Source organism: Phytophthora cinnamomi (assembly GCF_018691715.1).
Source record: "Phytophthora cinnamomi strain GKB4 chromosome Unknown Contig6, whole genome shotgun sequence".
NCBI lineage: Eukaryota > Oomycota > Peronosporomycetes > Peronosporales > Peronosporaceae > Phytophthora > Phytophthora cinnamomi.
In genome coordinates, this window is record NW_027150939.1 from 1379410 (window position 1) to 1399813 (window position 20404).

At 53.4% G+C, this 20404-nt stretch overlaps 4 protein-coding genes across 4 annotated transcripts; 2 read left to right on the forward strand and 2 right to left on the reverse strand.

The window, feature by feature from the left end:
- Positions 1 to 2150: 2150 nt before the first annotated feature.
- IUM83_07552 (uncharacterized protein) lies at positions 2151 to 3678 on the forward strand (the record flags this gene model as incomplete). The annotated part of the gene is made up of 2 exons (XM_067931862.1): positions 2151 to 2478; positions 3284 to 3678. The coding sequence occupies 2 exons, from the start codon at positions 2151 to 2153 to the stop codon at positions 3676 to 3678; spliced, it is 723 nt and encodes a 240-aa protein (XP_067799208.1).
- A 973-nt stretch (positions 3679 to 4651) lies between these two features.
- On the reverse strand, positions 4652 to 5422 carry IUM83_07553 (Calcineurin-like phosphoesterase; the record flags this gene model as incomplete). Its single annotated transcript, XM_067931863.1, has 1 exon — positions 4652 to 5422. The coding sequence occupies one exon, from the start codon at positions 5420 to 5422 to the stop codon at positions 4652 to 4654; it is 771 nt and encodes a 256-aa protein (XP_067799182.1).
- Positions 5423 to 5459: 37 nt separating this feature from the next.
- IUM83_07554 (Calcineurin-like phosphoesterase) lies at positions 5460 to 6992 on the reverse strand (the record flags this gene model as incomplete). The annotated part of the gene is made up of 1 exon (XM_067931864.1): positions 5460 to 6992. One exon carries the CDS (start codon positions 6990 to 6992, stop codon positions 5460 to 5462), a length of 1533 nt encoding a protein of 510 aa, XP_067799185.1.
- Positions 6993 to 8252: 1260 nt separating this feature from the next.
- Positions 8253 to 10349, forward strand: IUM83_07555 (Calcineurin-like phosphoesterase; the record flags this gene model as incomplete). The annotated part of the gene is made up of 1 exon (XM_067931865.1): positions 8253 to 10349. One exon carries the CDS (start codon positions 8253 to 8255, stop codon positions 10347 to 10349), a length of 2097 nt encoding a protein of 698 aa, XP_067799015.1.
- Between the last annotated feature and the right edge of the window lie 10055 nt (positions 10350 to 20404).

Below are 20404 nucleotides of genomic sequence, written 5' to 3' on the forward strand. Positions count from 1 at the left end.
ACAGTTTTAGCAGATTTAGGAGGAAGATCAATTTACAAACAATACAGTTCTCCTTTTACCTTAAACTAGCTACTTGGAGTCTTTATTTGATTTATATTATACTTGTGGACTCAAGTATAATTAATTCAAATTATTAATAAATTCCTACGCTTCCTCATACACGTGGCGCACGTGTAAACTAAAGTAGTGAGTCAAGTTAGACCCACTACAATGCACGTCTCTAATTGATAGAAAGATGCTGATTTCTACCAATAGGATCTTTGGGTAGGTGTGGACCACTCATTGTGGTGGCCAACTTCAATGTATCCATTGGTGTGACTTACACCAATGTGAGGAAGTATCTAAAACCTTTAACAGATATTTATCTGTTAAACCATAAGTGACAAATGTCATGCACAAGTGACAGTTGTCACTTGTGTGTGTGTAACCCCGTTACAGAAATTTTAGATACTTGTTGCAAGCTGTTGCGACACTGGATCACATCAGCCGAATCAATATTGTTGAAAACCGTTGGCCGCCGCAAGAATCCCTTCTCACGTCGTGGGGTCAGACGCCGGCATGAATTTTGCAGACGTTCATGTTGATGAAGCATTCACGTTGTTTCCGGAGCCGAACTATTAGGTTTGCCGGAGAGAAATGCAGGAAGGAGAGACCTCGACTTCCGAATTCGATGTCGTTAGCTCTTGCAGCCACACCAGGATACGCCCAAAACTCGCTGCATGACACCAACGACTCAACAAATTCAGACGCGGACTTACCTCGAATAGTCTCCGACGTGATCACGTCGTGTATCATACGCTGCTCGACGGACGGCTGAAAAATGTACTTGCTCCGTTTGGTTGCAGAAGTATTCACAGTTGATGTTGCTGGTCGTTTGGCGCTCACGTCTGGTGTGCGCTGTGTCGTTAAGTGAAACGGGAGAAAATGAGGTTTGTGCGTGCGGATTAGGTCACGGATTTCAGTATCCGCCGCAGCACCCTCATAAAGTTGAACTGAAGTGGCTGAACACGGTATTGCGGCGGTTGCTCTTGGTATGCTAGTATCGGTTCTGGACTTGCCGTGTCGTGGATGTTCCAGCCTGTTTTGGGGAGCAAATCGTTGATACCGAGACGTATTGGTATCCTGTAAGATGACGGATCTCGCGAAAGCGGCACCACCTTCAGCTGCTTCACTGTCATCGTCCACCTGCATGACGTCAAAGAAGCTCGTTGCACTGTCTTGCTGCGTATGTGGGCGACTGGGGGGAGCTGGCAGAGAACTGGAAGCAGGTGGCGCTGACAGAGAGTTGGCGGCCGGTGAATTGTGCTCCGTGCTTGTCAGAGCGATGAAGGATGAACCGATGTAATCTTTTGAGTGGATGGGTACGGGTTTTCATCCGTCCACGTAGAAGCCATAATTGGCAACGTGTTGCACAGACAAACGAGTGTGTTTCCCCGTTTTGGAGTCAATCCAGTTCCACACTCTGTCAAACCCAGGAGATACGTCCGGGAGAAGACCTTGCATGAGGCGTGCAAGAGGGAGTGGTTCGCACGGCTCGTCAGAAACGTGCGGGGCTAGCAACCTATCCATGATTGCATCATGGACGCGATCAAGTTGCTCCATGGGCCAGTCTCCCTCAGTGAGTTGGATGCAACCCATGGTCAGTGCCACGACTGGGTACAGGGTGGTGCAGATACTGTCTGGACTTGCTTCCATCGGCCCCGCCAGGGTGGTGATTGTTAGTGAAGTGTCGGAATAGCCGGTCACTTGTCCATAGTGGACGAAGCCGTTGCTTTTCGCGCAAACGGCTCGTATTAACCACGTCCCCAGCCAGAGGCCTTCAGCGTCACTGCTGCAGACCTTTCGTGATAGAGCCTTGGCTCTGGGAAGTTTGACAGTCTTGTCGATGCTATCATCGTCAACCTCCATGATTGCCGTTGCCGAAGATCCTCCAGCGCTTTTTATCTTGATGTACGCTGGGACCTCAATGATGCCGTTGACGTCTTCGGGAAAGAGAAGAATGAAAGAGCCGCGAGGGAGCGTTGGCGCGGACATGGTGCGGTAGACTGCTCCGTTGGAAAAGGCTTAAGATGTCAGCTGCTGAGGAAATCCTAAACTGACTCCTCCGCACCAAAGTCCGGCACCTCTCGTGGGAGAGGTCGCGTGAACATATGAAGTTCATCTCTTCCGCTCGGACATGCTTCCTGATCCCAGAAAAACTGCCTTCCTTTCTGGTCACCATCAGGAAACCGACCGTTCTGAATATCCGCGGCATGGGGATCGGATCTAAGGACAGCCGAGCGATGGTGACGCTTGAGGAGTACCTCGAGCACTTCAACGTCCACTTTTCTGATGCGGCAAAGAACTCGTTCACGGTATTAAGGGATGGTTTCGGCGAGGCGGCTTTTGCTGGTGTGCTTGCGGAGGCCAAGTTACAACCCGTGTCACGAACTATGCTTGCAAACGCCAGAAAGTACCAGACGGAGCTGTTCACGGAAGGTTGCGCAGACGCGAACCGGAACCGCTGCAGATTCTCTGCAATTTGTTTGATGTGAACGGCTTTGCTGATGCTAACCCTGAGGTTAAACTGGTTATCAATAACTACAACGCGTTCTACAAGAGAAACACGGCAGGACAATAGCCTTCGCGACACCTACCTATAAGATAGTCGCTCCAGTAGATACACTTCTGTAAATCAATACAGTAGCAATTCGCGTTGCATTCGTCTTGCAACAAATACCTGCAACGCAGTGTTCTGGATTCCGGAATCGGCTCCGTCATGAGCTGCATAGGTAGTAGCACCTTTCAACGGAAGCACTTTGAAAAGGCGCCGCTTCCAACAGAGTACATTATTCCTGTGTGGTCCAGTTGATTCGGTTTGGAATGGATTCTTGGGCTCGTAAAACCTCGGATAGCAGTCCAATAATTCAAGTTTTGTCCACAAAACGGAAGCACTATTTTTTTTTGTGGTATTATAATACAGAGTTTTCTGTCTGGTGTTTGGTGTTGTGTGTATTTGCTGTTTGCTTGTCGGATCAAGGTAGGGGATGTCTATTATGTTGTTGCGTCTTGCTCAAAGCAAGTTACGGACGGCCGATTCATGTATTACTATACAATAGAGAGGTTTCGAAATTGCGCTTTCACTGCCACTACCCTCACAGCACGAGCTTGGTGATAGTGAAAGCCATGTCGAGTTTTTTAGTTTTCAAAGGATCACTGTCCTCACATTGTGCCTACCAGGAGATACTCAATAATAATCTACTGCTCACTATGGTACTGTGGAAATGAGTGGCGTTGACACAAGTACTAAGCACACTTCAGTGTCTGCGCGCTCGCCACATCTGCCCCAAGATCTGCATCGCCAGCGCCGCTGCCAAGGCGCAGCGCATCCGAAGCACCAGCGGCGTCGCTCTCCAGCCGCAGCACATCATTATGCTGTCTCTGAACGGGCACGGCATTGCGTGCGCCACGCACGCAATGACGCACGGTGCGTGTATCTCGATGCGCTTGACGCAGAGCGAAGCATTTGAGCTTCGCGCTGTGCTCGTCCAGTACGGGGAAGAGAACACGTGGCTGGAGCTGGTGGCGGCCGGCGCCGTGCATGCATCCGAGCCCGTCACCTTACTCGCGTGCACGGACGCGAACGCTGAGCACGACTTTCGGTTCCCTGTGCTGTGGGCGGAATCCTCATACTGGTGAGGCTGCTGTGCCTACAGGCGGTCATCATCTCTGAACGCGGTGACCGCTGCTCCGTGGAGGAAGCCGAGTGGATTGCTGCGCGAGAAGTCGTCAGGGCGTCTGCCACGTGGTGCCACATCTCCATTACTGCGCCGTAGCCGCCCTTGTAGGGCTCGTTAGCGATAATTTAAGCGCATCATCGGCGTCCATGAAGTTCTTGCGCTTGCCGTCCACCTTTGCCGCCCATAATTGCAACGCGTTTAGACGTGCTGAGGTTCTGCTTGGCGAGCAGACCGCAAGGATGGATGGTGGTGAGGGTAGTGAAAGTTGTCGCGAGTTGTCCACTTGCATTGGCTCCACACGTCGAAATCTTGGTTAGTCGATGGCAAGCCTCGGCTGAGCCCCCAACAACAGATCAGAGATCAGTGATCACGCTTGGGGCGAAACCTCCCTGGATGAACATCGAGCGTTACTCTCTGTAAAGTGCTCAGAACGCTACCCATGCCGTCCCGTCACGGTTGCTCTGCGCCGCCACACCCGTCTATAATAAGCAAGCAGGAGACCGACTGGTAGGGGCCAGATCTCAGATCCACGTTTACACTGCCCGTTATACGCAGTGGTCTCTCCTGGGGTAGAGCGGCAACGGACGTTGAGTCTAACGTCCGTTACCTCGATAACGGACGGCGTGGTTTCGCTGTGACGATCACGAATGCTCTGACGACGAAAGGGGTGCCATTGAAAGCGTAACTTTCCCATTCTCACAAGCATCTGCTGGATCGCTCGGCGTGAGCGTTCTTGGCGCTGGGATTGAGGCTGCAATCGAATCCGATCGAGGGCGAGAATCAGATGTAGTGTAAGTGGTACGTTGAATCGAGCGGTGTCCGAATGTTCCCTTGCAGTATTCTGTAGACCAAATCAAATGTGTATTTTCAGTAATGCTGCTCTTAACTTAAGATCGGGAAGAGAGACTTGACAGTCCTGTGAGGCTACCAAACTAGCCCGTATAAAGCGTTTCAAGCGATTGAACCTGTGTGGGATCCTGGAAGTACCGCTTCCAGCTGCGCAATGTGCGCGTCTGGTTGGCGTTGTAAGTCCACTCAAGCACTCGCGCCCGCCGTTCAAAGTCGCTCGATCCATAAGCCCTTCCGAGCCCAATACCGCCACCATAGCACAACTGAACCCCTTGGCGGAGGTAACAGTACTCATTCACGTGATCATGCCCTACAAACGTAGCCTTCACATCGCCCACGTCGACGAGGACGGAAAAGAGACCGCTGTTTACTTTGGAGCTCGCAGGTTCCTCATTTTTGCCCCCGCTGCGAGTAGATGGCGAGACCAAGGCGTACTCGGGGATCGGGATGTGGAAATACATCACTGCCGGCACACTGTCACTGTTGTTGGCGTGCGATGCAGCCAGCTCCCGGTAAAACTGGAGTTGGGACTCCGTGATCCACTCGTAGTGCGTGTCGGTGACCAATGGGTGCATGTTCCTATCGACGCTTCCGTGCGAGTCGAGGAAATACATGCGAAACACAGTGGAACCTCGAGTGCCCCAGGGTCCGTCGGTTGGCGCGACAACGCTGACTTCATAGTTCCCGACACCGCCAATTTCGCGAGGGCCATACTTCATGTGTGAGAACTGCTGACCTTCTACCAGCAAACTTTGCATCGCCTCGCGTGAGAGACCTCCATCGATGTCGTGGTTGCCGAACACCGCCGTCCACGGGATCCGTCGGTTCTCCACCCGTTCAGTAAAGATGCCCATGGCAAGGGCGTCAGTTGTCGTGTCGGACGTATGCACGTTATCGCCCGAGAACACCACAAAATCGGGTTTTTTCGATGTCGAGGAGCTCCTCGAGGAACGCGATCGTCAGCGCTTCGCGGCACTCGTTGTAGTGAGGGTCATCGGCCTTGTTGTCGCTAGTCGCAATTCCAGCCCTAGTCTTTAACTCGCGGGAAATGTTCCAGGCGGACTCCAAAATACTGTCACGAATAGGCCCCGTTGGTCCAGACAAGCACGGGTAGTCTGGGTTGCTCGTAAGGTGCAGGTCCGCGATTTGCAGTACTCGAAAAGAAAGCTCGTTCGAGGCACTGGGTACCACGATTGCCTCGACTGAAGATACGACCACCTCGTCACCAGTCTGCAGGCTAACCGTCTCATCTAGCGTGATATTTAAAGGCTCGAACTTCCTGGCCAGGAAGAATGTGTGCAAACTTCCGCTGTTCTCGTCGCCGATGAGCTGCCAATTACCCGGAATCGAGGTGGATATGTTCGTGTCCACCGCTTCGCCTTCAGTAGTCTGGTACAAGGATAGGTCTGCCACAAACGAGATCGACGCGTTGTCACTGTCACTGTCACCGAACTCGACAAGACCCCACTCGGCGCATAGCTTAACACGACCGACGACCACTTCCGTAGTGTTTGCGGTGTCCACGGCCAATGGGCACGCTTCGGTCGACAGAACCACGGCGAGGTCGACCAACACCGAGAACGCCTCGTTGGTGTCTGCCTTCGGCCTCTTCACACAAACGACGGCATCAGTTGTGTCACTGGCGGCGACCGCGCCCGCGGATTTCAGAACGAACCCTGGCGTCTCCCATTCTCCTGCTGGAGCAAGCGCCTCACATGCAGAGTAGATGTTGTTCGAGCCTACGTTTGTTAGCACGTGTAGCGCCACAATGGGCACAATTGGGTAGCGAACACTCACGAAAACACTGGGAGCTTCTGGGTCCGCCTTGAGGTTGATCGGCCACGTGAACCAGCCAGGCGTGTCGTGGTTGTAGAAGGCTTCGGTGGTCGACATGACGTCGATGACATATTTCTGCGCTTGAAAGGCCTCTCTTGCAATGCCAAACTCCAAGCACACGAACACGTTGGTAGTGGGGTTAGCAAGTATTTGCATTGCCGACGGGCAGCCGTTTGCTTCCGACACCACCACAAGGCGGCGAAGGACGGAAACCGTGTCCGCGTTATCCACGATGACGGTTTGATTCACCGGCGAGGACTGCTGCACGCACATATATGACCCGGGGTCGCCGGATGAGGCCACCCATTTCACGCCTGTAGGGATCCACCCAAGCTGGACGCACGTGTCCTTTGTATCGTCGTCCGTGTGGCCGTTCACCAAGCTCAAGTTCGTGATGGCCACACGAGGAAGTACTAGGGAGGTACGAGCATTGTCAGCTGGTGTACTCGACTGCAGAGTCAGCACGAGGGTGACGGCGATGACGGCTGCCACAACAAGTGCTGCAAATACCACTAGGAAGACCTTGTGCCATTTCTTGAGAATTCGCACAGCCGGAGTTTTCTTACTCGCTGCCGGCACGAGCTTCATCAGGCAGATTGCGGGGCTTTCGGTGCTTACAGAGCTGCGAGATGCTTGGCGGTTCCTTGGTGGGTTTGGTTGGTGAGGGCAAAATGGAGACTGAGGAGGAGGAGGGGGGGGGGATGCATGAGATTGTCTGCGATTGTTCGACGTTTCCTAAGTGTATCCATTCCAGTCTTATCACCGGGAGTTCTACTCAGCCCCCTTCGCTGAGGTTAACCATTTGTATTGGAAACTTGCCTTTCTATCTTGCCGCTTCTACTTTAAAGCTACCAACCCCAGCCGATCCACGTTGAGATATTTTCCTCTACGACACGATCCCATTTTGATGCTCGCTTTACGAAGATTTTTTAAAGCTAAACATGCTCAACTAGCCCAATAAAACAGTCGATACCCATATCCCCGGAAACCTTAGCGCTTTCAGTTCCGCCAGATCTAGAACTGGTCAATCCCATGATAAGAAGGCTTCGTCGGATGAAAACAATGCACAAAATAAGCAGTTATTATCAGGAGAATCTCCAGAGCACAACCGCAGCGCATTCACTCGTCCTCGTAGGAAGATATTGGGGCGACGCGTACGGATAGGATAGGATGGAAATGAAACTTTCAAAATGAAATTTCATTTCCATCCGTTGCTATCCGTACGCGTCGTCATTTCCACGAAAATGAAGGTTTCATTTCCATCCTATCCTATCCGTACGCGTCGTCCCAATATCTTCCAACGAGGACGAGTGAATGCGCTGCGGTTGTGCTCTGGAGATTCTCCTGATAATAACTGCTTATTTTGTGCATTGTTTTCATCCGACGAAGCCTTCTTATCATGGGATTGACCAGTTCTAGATCTGGCGGGACTGAAAGCGCTAAGGTTTCCGGGGATATGGGTATCGACTGTTTTATTGGGCTAGTTGAACATGTTTAGCTTTAAAAAATCTTCGTAACGCGAGCATCAAAATGGGATCGTGTCGTAGAGGGAAATATCTCAACGTGGATCGGCTGGGGTTGGTAGCTTTAAAGTAGAAGCGGCAAGATAGAAAGGCAAGTTTCCAATACAAATGGTTAACCTCAGCGAAGGGGGCTGAGTAGAACTCCCGGTGATAAGACTGGAATGGATACACTTAGGAAACGTCGAACAATCGCAGACAATCTCATGCATCCCCCCCCCCCCCTCCTCCTCCTCAGTCTCCATTTTGCCCTCACCAACCAAACCCACCAAGGAACCGCCAAGCATCTCGCAGCTCTGTAAGCACCGAAAGCCCCGCAATCTGCCTGATGAAGCTCGTGCCGGCAGCGAGTAAGAAAACTCCGGCTGTGCGAATTCTCAAGAAATGGCACAAGGTCTTCCTAGTGGTATTTGCAGCACTTGTTGTGGCAGCCGTCATCGCCGTCACCCTCGTGCTGACTCTGCAGTCGAGTACACCAGCTGACAATGCTCGTACCTCCCTAGTACTTCCTCGTGTGGCCATCACGAACTTGAGCTTGGTGAACGGCCACACGGACGACGATACAAAGGACACGTGCGTCCAGCTTGGGTGGATCCCTACAGGCGTGAAATGGGTGGCCTCATCCGGCGACCCCGGGTCATATATGTGCGTGCAGCAGTCCTCGCCGGTGAATCAAACCGTCATCGTGGATAACGCGGACACGGTTTCCGTCCTTCGCCGCCTTGTGGTGGTGTCGGAAGCAAACGGCTGCCCGTCGGCAATGCAAATACTTGCTAACCCCACTACCAACGTGTTCGTGTGCTTGGAGTTTGGCATTGCAAGAGAGGCCTTTCAAGCGCAGAAATATGTCATCGACGTCATGTCGACCACCGAAGCCTTCTACAACCACGACACGCCTGGCTGGTTCACGTGGCCGATCAACCTCAAGGCGGACCCAGAAGCTCCCAGTGTTTTCGTGAGTGTTCGCTACCCAATTGTGCCCATTGTGGCGCTACACGTGCTAACAAACGTAGGCTCGAACAGCATCTACTCTGCATGTGAGGCGCTTGCTCCAGCAGGAGAATGGGAGACGCCAGGGTTCGTTCTGAAATCCGCGGGCGCGGTCGCCGCCAGTGACACAACTGATGCCGTCGTTTGTGTGAAGAGGCCGAAAGCAGACACCAACGAGGCGTTCTCGGTGTTGGTCGACCTCGCCGTGGTTCTGTCGACCGAAGCGTGCCCATTGGCCGTGGACAGCGCAAACACTACGGAAGTGGTCGTCGGTCATGTTAAGCTATGCGCCGAGTGGGGTCTTGTCGAGTTCAGTGACAGTGACAGTGACAACGCGTCGATCTCGTTTGTGGCAGACCTATCCTTGTACCAGACTACTGAAGGCGAAGCGGTGGACACGAACATATCCACCTCGATTCCGGGTAATTGGCAGCTCATCGGCGACGAGAACAGCGGAAGTTTGCACACATTCTTCCTGGCCAGGAAGTTCGAGCCTTTAAATCTCACGCTAGATGAGACGGTTAGCCTGCAGACTGGTGACGAGGTGGTCGTATCTTCAGTCGAGGCAATCGTGGTACCCAGTGCCTCGAACGAGCTTTCTTTTCGAGTACTGCAAATCGCGGACCTGCACCTTACGAGCAACCCAGACTACCCGTGCTTGTCTGGACCAACGGGGCCTATTCGTGACAGTATTTTGGAGTCCGCCTGGAACATTTCCCGCGATTTAAAGACTAGGGCTGGAATTGCGACTAGCGACAACAAGGCCGATGACCCTCACTACAACGAGTGCCGCGAAGCGCTGACGATCGCGTTCCTCGAGGAGCTCCTCGACATCGAAAAACCCGATTTTGTGGTGTTCTCGGGCGATAACGTGCATACGTCCGACACGACAACTGACGCCCTTGCCATGGGCATCTTTACTGAACGGGTGGAGAACCGACGGATCCCGTGGACGGCGGTGTTCGGCAACCACGACATCGATGGAGGTCTCTCACGCGAGGCGATGCTAAGTTTGCTGGTAGAAGGTCAGCAGTTCTCACACATGAAGTATGGCCCTCGCGAAATTGGCGGTGTCGGGAACTATGAAGTCAGCGTTGTCGCGCCAACCGACGGACCCTGGGGCACTCGAGGTTCCACTGTGTTTCGCATGTATTTCCTCGACTCGCACGGAAGCGTCGATAGGAACATGCACCCATTGGTCACCGACACGCACTACGAGTGGATCACGGAGTCCCAACTCCAGTTTTACCGGGAGCTGGCTGCATCGCACGCCAACAACAGTGACAGTGTGCCGGCAGTGATGTATTTCCACATCCCGATCCCCGAGTACGCCTTGGTCTCGCCATCTACTCGCAGCGGGGGCAAAAATGAGGAACCTGCGAGCTCCAAAGTAAACAGCGGTCTCTTTCCGTCCTCGTCGACGTGGGCGATGTGAAGGCTACGTTTGTAGGGCATGATCACGTGAATGAGTACTGTTACCTCCGCCAAGGGGTTCAGTTGTGCTATGGTGGCGGTATTGGGCTCGGAAGGGCTTATGGATCGAGCGACTTTGAACGGCGGGCGCGAGTGCTTGAGTGGACTTACAACGCCAACCAGACGCGCACATTGCGCAGCTGGAAGCGGTACTTCCAGGATCCCACACAGGTTCAATCGCTTGAAACGCTTTATACGGGCTAGTTTGGTAGCCTCACAGGACTATCAAGTCTCTCTTCCCGATCTTAAGTTAAGAGCAGCATTACTGAAAATACACATTTGATTTGGTCTACAGAATACTGCAAGGGAACATTCGGACACCGCTCGATTCAACGTACCACTTACACTACATCTGATTCTCGCCCTCGATCGGATTCGATTGCAGCCTCAATCCCAGCGCCAAGAACGCTCACGCCGAGCGATCCAGCAGATGCTTGTGAGAATGGGAAAGTTACGCTTTCAATGGCACCCCTTTCGTCGTCAGAGCATTCGTGATCGTCACAGCGAAACCACGCCGTCCGTTATCGAGGTAACGGACGTTAGACTCAACGTCCGTTGCCGCTCTACCCCAGGAGAGACCACTGCGTATAACGGGCAGTGTAAACGTGGATCTGAGATCTGGCCCCTACCAGTCGGTCTCCTGCTTGCTTATTATAGACGGGTGTGGCGGCGCAGAGCAACCGTGACGGGACGGCATGGGTAGCGTTCTGAGCACTTTACAGAGAGTAACGCTCGATGTTCATCCAGGGAGGTTTCGCCCCAAGCGTGATCACTGATCTTTTATAGAGCTCAGCCGAGGACAGATGATGCCAGTGCAGCCCATCGACGTGGGAGGCTAAATGGAGGGAGACCATTACAGCTCGCGTAGTTGGAAGGAACACCAACTTACGAATACAACAGACGCGGTGGATTCTCTCTGAACAATAAAGAACAGCAACCAAACGTGAAGATGTAGATCACATTTAACCACGGGCCATGTACTCAAAGAACTAATCTCTCACAAGCCTCGGCTCGTACTCAAAAACGAACTGCTCGGTCTTTGCAATGCCGCATTGAAGGAAGGTGTGCGGTTAGTTAGTGTCCATGATAAGAGGCAGTCACCCCACTCATACCCGCGCCCTAAATTGCATTGTGCCATTCAATGCCCAATGCTCCAAAAAGCTAAAAAAAAAAAAAAAAAAAAGGCGGCCGTGGAGCCCTTTTTGCCCTCTGACACCGCAGCGTAGAGCCGTAGAGAGAGAGCTGTGCTGAATGAAGGGAGAGCTGGGCAGCCTCGAGGGGACGCAAGGAGTGCGCTGAGTTACCCTGCAGTTGGTGCGTTCGCGATAGTTCGCAATACATGCCGCGTGGCATTGCTGGAGAAGAGCCGACGGAAAGCCGAGTGTGAGTTGGCACGATCCGCTGCAGCATTGTGTGGCTTAAAATCGGATGTATTATATTATTAAGAGTTAGTTCATCAACGGTTTGGGTCGTAGCTCGCTGCCGCCAGCCTCAAGTCGAATCTCAATCCCCTACAACTACGTTAGGGCGCATGTACGGGTTGCTATACCTTGTACGCAGCGCACCGTCGTCGCTGTGCGGTACTCGCGTCCTGTGGGGCTCGCAGCGGCGCCCGACGTCCGAGCGCTTCTTCGCTCCGCCGCGCGCGGAATTCAAAAAAGGAAATGTGAAGGCGGATTGAAACGAACGGTATGTCGAGTAGTGGTGCGAGTTGGCACAGTGAGTTAGTTAGTTGTAGTGGATATATTATTACTGCTCTGTGATTGGCCGAAACTCTCTCTGTGAGAATATATTGCTATTCGGGGTGCCACACACATTTCGCGATACAGCGCGCGAAATACAAGACGTGTGCTGGACAACGGTAAACCCGGACCTTCAAGCACGCCGTATCTTCAAGTACGCCGGACCTTCAAGCACTTCGGACCTTCAATCCCGACCTTCAAACACCGAGCGCGAGCGCGATCGCGTAGTAGTGGAGCGAGCTGGCGCAGCGAGCGTAACGGGTTGTGACGAACGGTGTATATTCAGTAGTGGAGCGAGGTGGCACAGCGAGCCGAACGGGTTGTGACGAACGGTATGGTAAGTAGTGGAGCGACGTGGCACAGCGAGCGTAGCCGGTTAAGACGAACTGTACACCCGCTGGAGCGAAGCGGAGGGGGGCTATGACAAATAGTGGAGCGAGCTGGAACAGCGAGCGTAACCGGCTGCGAGTAACCACACACACACCGCTGCGAAGCGGCGGCGATCGGCTAGTCCCCTACAACTAACAGAGTATCCTGTGTGTTTGTCCACGGTTCGTTTGTCCCCGCCCTTGCGGCATCAGCCTACCCTACAGCATCGTCTGGGGGTTGTCCGGGCCGCCTATTACTAACCTACCCTATAGCATCTCACCATCCTCCTGCCTGTCTTATCTTTGCCCGATATTACAACATAGCCATGCGTTATATTTATAACGCGTTCGGATTGGCAGGCCGATTTCGGCTCAGCTTTCACATTTCCTTTTTTGAATTCCGCGCGCGGCGGAGCGAGGAAGCGCTCGAACGTCGGGTGCCGCTGCGAGCCCCGCAGAACGCGAGCGCCGCACAGGGACTAAGGTACGCTTAGCTACATAGTTTCCTAACTATAATATAAGTGTCGGTTTCGGGAGTTCCGCCTGTTGGGATAACTGGTACCTTCAGGGCAGTCGAGGTATTATAGTGGGATTAAGGGCGGCCTGGTGCCTACTCCGGTGGGGCCACGGGGGAGTTGCAGTTGGTTCCACGACACGGCCATGTAGTCGAGACTCCCCCGTTGGTGCACAGATGCCAAGCAGGCCGTCTCCAATCTGCAACATTGCTCACTTACCTGCACCCGGGTTTAATTACCTTGGGGAATGGCATTTGGGTACTGCAGTTCTCCACTATACTGACCGTTACTTTCTCTAAAGTGGGTAGCAATACCCATTTTAAGATGATAAGAAAGACTGCAGCTGGCACCCGCCGCCGACGTAGGATTTCGCGTGCCCTTGCCGCAGCGACCGCTCTTGGGAGCCGCGACCCTGAGGTGTCCACGTCCGCCCTGGGAAATCTCATATCAATCCGGGGTAAATGGGGCAGATCTCGGCGGAGCCGAGTGACCTGCCCCATCTCCGGGCCAGTGGTCGTGTATGGGACCGGCGCTTTAGGTGGACGGACCTATTTTCGCTTCTGTGTCCGCGGCGGGGCGCGTGTATAGGACCCAGGAAATGGCGACAGTATTCTTAGACTTTATGTCTAACGCGTCATGTGACTCTGTTACGTGTGCGCAGGCCAAAATGGCTCCAACGAAAAGAAAAAGGACGCACGAAGAGATCGAGCAGGCCATGCGGGAAAACGAGCGTATCAACGCAACTCCCGGTGGCCCGGAGGAACCCGCCGCCAAAAAGCGCCGCCAGGGACGTCGAAGGGCTAAGCGCCACAACTTAAACAAGGAACTTCAAGCGCTTAACTTGACAGCCGCAGCTGCAACGGTCACGGCTGTCGAGAGTTGCGTCACGACCAGAAACACGTCTGCTGATTCACCACCAGTCCGCAGAGAACTATCTCCGGTCCCAGCAGTGTCGATAGTTGTTCCTACAGTTGCAGCGGCGATTGCCACTACAATTGAGCAAACGCCTGCCCTTACATCGGCGGAGGCAACACGTAGGCGGCGCGCAGCAATGTCGGCTTCTCAAAAGAAGCGCACTCGAGCTCGCAACGAAGAGAGAGCCCGAATTAGAAGGGCTAACATGACGGGATCCCAGCGCGAGCGTCAGCGACGTCGAGATGCAGAACGTCAACAGGCACGTCGAGCGTCAGTCCCGGAGGCCGAACGGAGCACAGTGTGCGAAGAACATCGCTTACTACAGGCCAATATAAGAGCTAACCAAACCGAGCAACAAAGGGAGATCATTCAGGAGACCGATCGTCTACAACATGCACAACAACGACAGCAACAAACGCCTGATGAACTTGAAGAACGCCAGGAACGCGACCGCGTTCGCCAGGAAGAACGTCGAGGTAACATGACGCAAGAGCAAGCTGAGACGGAGCGAGCAGCCACTCGAGAATACCATGTCGTGCTTCGTGATGCTCCAGACGAAGAGCAGAGAGAGGAACAGCGGTAACAAGAGCGTATACGGCGCAGCACCCTTCGCAGAGGTCATGCACTCGCGAACAAGGAGGATTTCAGAGTCTCCATGCTCAGTAACGCCAATATCGTCAATGGGCGCCACAGACTGCCTCCGACTACGGTCTGCCCTCATTGCAACGCGTGGAAATGGCCTGTGGAGTCCAAGAAAGGCTGCTGTTTATAGGGAGCGGTGCAACTACCCCCACTACCTGCTGCGCCACCGCGACTGCACCAGTTGTACACAGACCCCGAGTTTCGGCGCCGCATCCGTGCCTACAACCAAGTGTTTGCCTTCACATCGATTGAGGCTTCCTGTAGCAGCCGGTACAACTTCAGGGACGTGAACCAAGACGAGAGCGTTGCGGGACAACGAGGTGTATACACGTATCGCATCCAGGGAGCCATGGGGCACTACCTGGGCTCTCTACTTCCGCGTATCGATACGTTCACAAACGAGCCCATACCCCCAAGTTTGCCCAGATCTACATCGTCGATCCAGACATGCAACAACGTGCGGAGCGTCGTCGAGGTATCTTCGCTGACCTCCACCCTGGAACGCTGCTGGAGATCGAGCAAATGATGGAGGAGTGCAATCCGTTCGCGCAACAACTTCTCAACTTCGCGGAGAAGCTGCGCGCCGACCAGGCAGCGGGAAAGGAGGTGGTTGATATGGTGTTCCGGCTACACGAAAAGAGGTCGAACCCGCGAACTCACAACCTACCCACGGTCTCGGAAGTTGGAGCGACTCTTATCGAGGACGGCAACTTGGACAGTCCGCGCGACATCCTTCTGCGTACTAAAGATCACTCGCTGCTGCGTATGACCCGTTGCAGTACCCACTACTTCTTCCGCATGGAGAACTGGGTTGGACATATACAGACGTGTATGCGAACAACGTGGTGCGCAGAAAGAAGCGTGAAATGTCCCTCCGCGAGCACGTAGCCTACCGGTTATTCCAGAAAGTCGGTGACGAGTCGGTACTGCACCAAGGTGGACGATTATTCCAGCAGTACTGCGTAGATCAACGAGCCAAGTGCGAGCAAGAGCAACAGCGTTGGGTGGCATCCCATCAAGCTGAACTACGGGCCGATCAGTACAGCGGGGTTCGAGACGCGCTTCTAAGTGAAAACACGGCGGTTCTGCGCGAGGGCGAAGCTCTATTGACGGAGTACAACCGCGAAACTGGGGCGCTACAGCACCCATGTAGTGGGTCTAACTTGGCTCACTACTTTAGCTTACACGTCGCGCTACGTGTATGAGGAAGCGTAGGAGTTTATTAATAATTTGAATTAATTATACTTGAGTCCACAAATATAATATAAATCAAATAAAACACCAAGTAGCTAGTTTAAGGTAAAAGGAGAACTGTATTGTTTGTAAATTGATCTTCCTCCTAAATCTGCTAAAAACTGTTTATCATCTATGAAAGGGGTTGACAGCGGCTGGCTGTCAGAGCCCCGCCAATATGCACGTATCTAATTGGTAGAAAGATGCTGCTTTCTACCAATAGGATATTTGGGTAGGTGTGGACCACTCATTGTGGTGGTGCACTTCACTGTATCCATTGGTGTGACTTACACCAATGTGAGGAAGTATCTAAAACCTTTAACAGATATTTATCTGTTAAACCATAAGTGACAATTGTCATGCACAAGTGACTGTTGTCAGTTGTGACCGTTGTCATGCACAAGTGACAGTTGTCATGCACAAGTGACTGTTGTCACTTGTGTGTGTGTGTAACCCCGTTACACCATCCCCCCGTTAAGCTTAGACGTGTCGGTCTCGACACGACAATTACTATTGACTGCTTGTCAATTGTTTGTGTTGGGGTTTTCCGTACCCATCCGCAATGAGTACGACCAAGCTGAAAACTGCCATTGCAACAGAGGGTAAGCTCTCTGTTGCTGAGTACCATGCGCGGTAGGGCGAGGTGCGCCGCTACCACGGGAACGGACAACATAGTGTCTGTGTACGATTCTTCGATGTCGACCGCGCTTGTACGTCGACATCTCTAAGCGAATTTTTGTTGCTTACCGTGATCGGGTAAGCAAGCGCCAAAGCACTTTGAGTCCTTCTCGAAGCGAGGCAAGTATTAGAAACTCCACGCTGTTGCGGTGGAGGCTGGTGTCCGTGCGCTGTGCGCACTGTCCGTCCAGGTGGCGGCGCGTACTAGCAACCGCGACCTCAACATGTATACTATATGTGTACCTGAAAGCTTCAATGGTCTCCGCGCTAATTATCTAGCACGCGAGTCGTCAGGCGTTGTAGATTACTACAGCGCTCGCACTACCTTCTTGCTGGTAGTGCGTGTTGGGTTTCGTACCCCTTCACCATGTCCGGAACGACTTCCATCAGGACGTTCCGTGGTTCCCACGTGTCGTGTTGGGGAGGGAAACCTCTCCAGCGAATGCGAAAACAATCCGGACCTCGGATTGTTTTTCTATGATCAACAATTCGCTGGACGATCCAGCGAATTTCTCCGCGTGCGTCTCGCAGCGGTGGCGGAGGTGGTGGAAACACGCCCCGATGGTCAACGCCATGTTGACCTTCCTCTCGTGTTGCTCCACGACCAGGTGACGGTCGTGGAGTACCTTCAGAGCGCGGCGGTTGCCGCTCTGTACCTTCGTGTCCCGGTTGTGGCGGTCTCCCAGACCGCCTTGAACGTGCCGGTCGGGCTGTAGGCTCGACTGTATTAACGGCACTAGCGCGACTACGCGCTGGAGAGGAGGGTTTCCCCTGCCGAGTCTGTTTCTTCGGGTCAGACGTGCCACTTGGCTCGTGCTGGAGGTATGGCTTTAACCGCCCGACATAAAATGTCGGGTGGAGCATGCTAGACGGTATGTCTAGCGTGTATGGTATGCGTTACCGTGGCGTGCCATCACCGTGAATGGCCCGATGAAGCGCAGAACAAGCTTACTTGCTCCGAAATCCGAAACTGCATGTTTAGGCAGGTTTTGAGTAGATAACAAAACCAATGAATCCACTTTGAATTCATTTGTGTTGCCCCTGCCAATATTATCGGCGTTCAGCTTCTGTTTATCCACAGAAGCTGCAATCGTGTCCTGGACAAACCGAAGTACGGCTTGACTTTTATTGATGAAGTCAATCGCATCCGAGCTGAACTCGTTCAGCTCGCTCTCCGCAAGGGGCCCGGCCTCTGCATTGTTCTTCGCGGTGTCTGCGCCCTGCGCAGACCCCTGGCCCTTGTCCCTTGTGGAGTCTGTGCTCTGCACAGACTCGTTTTCCTTGTTCTGGGGGTCAGCGCCCTGCGTTGACCCTTGGTTCATCCTGCCAAGGTCTGCGCCCCGCGCAGACTTGGTTGTCTTGTTTCTTGTTGTCGCGGCTGACACTGTGCAGGTGTCTGCGGCTTTTTGCGACTGCTGTGTTGCAGTCGTAGATCCTCCCCCACTTAAAGTGGGAGCCATCACTCCGAGTCAACTCGGTAGACGTGGATGCCGCATGGCATTCACGTAGAACGGTGTATGCCCGGTCGAGGCATGCACTGAGTTATTGATGGCAAACTCTGCCATCGATAAGCATATTGGAACGAGTGAGCGTAGCTCTTCAACATATCGACGAGCACGCGATTCACGCGCTCGGTTTGGCCGTCCGTCTGCGGATGATCCGCAGTCGACATTGAAAGCTGGCTCCCAAGAAGTGTAAACACTTCTTGCCACAGGTGCGCTGTGAAGCGCGGGTCACTGTCCGACACGATGTCGGTAGGCATGCGATGGTGTTTGAACACCATGTCAACGAACAGACGGGCCGTCTGCTTCGCACTCACTTCTGTCGGCACCGCAGCAAGATGTACCATCTTGCTGAAGCGGTCGACGAAGACCACAACACCGGTATTCCCTCCGCTGTCCGGGGGAAGACCAAAGATGAAGTCCAAAGACATGGACTTCCAGCACTCCGACGGGGTCGGAAGTGATTGTAAAGGAGCCAGTGCGAATGGCGCAGGCTTCACGCGTTGGCATACTTCGCAAGCACGGATGTACTTGCGCACCCACTTATACTGGTGGTGCCAGTAGAAGTCGCGCGTGAGAAGGACGTATGTCTTCTCACGTCCGAGATGTCCCGCAGTCGGGGCATCATAATATTCGTACATGATCCTGAGTCGCAGGTCATGGTTATTCGGCACGACAACGCGATCCGCGTTGTCGTCGACTGCATTGTAAAGCAGTAATCCTTCGTGCACTCGAAAGCGGTGTGCACGCGCTCGAAGGTGCTTGGGCAGCTTCTGACGGGACTTGTCAGAAGGCGCTGTGCCATAGGCCAGCAAGAGTTTCGCGTACGCAGCCTTCGGCCACCACATTCAATCTTCTGGGTTTGTATTCGACCCGGAAGTTATACTCCGCAAAGAATGAGACCTCGCCATTCTTTGTGATATGTGTGGCGACTTCACTGCGGTGCGCAGTGATGCATGGTCGGTGTAGACCACGAATGGTCTACTTCCAAGTAGGTACACTCGGAACTTTGCGAGTGCGTATTTCATGGCAAGGAGTTCCTTGTCATGTACCGGATAGTTGCGCTCAGCTCGCTTCAGCTGACGCGATTGGTAGTAGACGACACGACCACGGCCCTCGTGTTCGTGCTGCATCAACGCACATCCGATCGCGAAGTCGGATGCGTCACACACTACGTGAAATGGGCGATCTTGGTCAGCCACTGCCAAGATCGGCGCCTCAGTCAAGCCCCGCTTGACTGCATCGAATGCCTTTTGGCAATCGGTTGTCCAACTCCACACAGCTTCTTTCTTAGGAAGTTGTGACAGCGGGCGGATCTTGCCCGCATAATCCTCCACGTACTTGCACAAGTACGTGGCCAAGCCAAGGAACTGCCTCAGTTCCTTGATGCTTGAAGGCGTTGGCCATTCATTGATCACTCTGACCTTTTCCGGGTCAGGGCGAACACCATTCTTCCCTACGAGACACCCGAGGACGGGTATCTCGCTCGCCCCGAAGATACACTTCTTCAGGTTCGCGTAGAGCTTATGCTTTCGCATAAGCTCAAGCAGTTTTCAGATATGCACCCTGTGTATCTCTACGTCGGTCTTCCCGTCCACAGCCCGGCTGTGGATGAACACATCATCGAAGTAGCTCGGCGCGAAGTCGCGCAACAAGTGCGTCACGCACCTGTTGAAGGTCGCAGGGGCATTCTTAAGCCCCTGCGGCATTACTAGCCACTCCCAGAGCATGCCGCTTGGCGTGCTCACTGCCGTGAGAGGGATGTCGCTCTCACGCATTAGGATATGATAGAATCCATCTCGCAAGTCGAGAGCACTGTAAACGGTGCTCCCGGCCATGGAATCGATGATAACATCTTTTCGTGGTATCGGCGTCTGCGCCGGTACGTCGCATCGTTCAGCCTGTTATACGCATGAACGATGCGCCATCCGCCCTGTGGCTTTTTGACACAGAACGTCGGAGCACTGTGCGGGGACTTTGATTCCCGCACTTGTCCTGCTTTGCGACGACTTTCAAAGAAGTCGTCGATTGCTTTTACTTGCTCTCGCGGCAGTGGCCACTACCGCGTGACACAATACTTTGTGCCCGGCACGAGATCAATCTCGTGCTGAATGCCCTTATCCTGCGGAAGCTCCGCAGGAATCTATTCCGGGAGAACGTATTTGTACTCCCTCAATAATTCGTAATAGGGACTCGACTTCAGCGAGTCTCAGCCTTGTTCCTCGAAGCGCTCTCGCCTCGTCTTCGCACTGAGAGCGTCTTCACTCTCAGTGATACTTCCCATGAAGAGCTGTCTCGGCTCTACACTCTCGCTCTCCGTTCTTTCGCTGTTCGAAAGAACGCAGACCTGCTCGATGCGTGCATCGTGCAAGTCGCGTGTGAAGCGCTTCCAGCTCATGACTGGAAGTGAAGTCAACTCCGA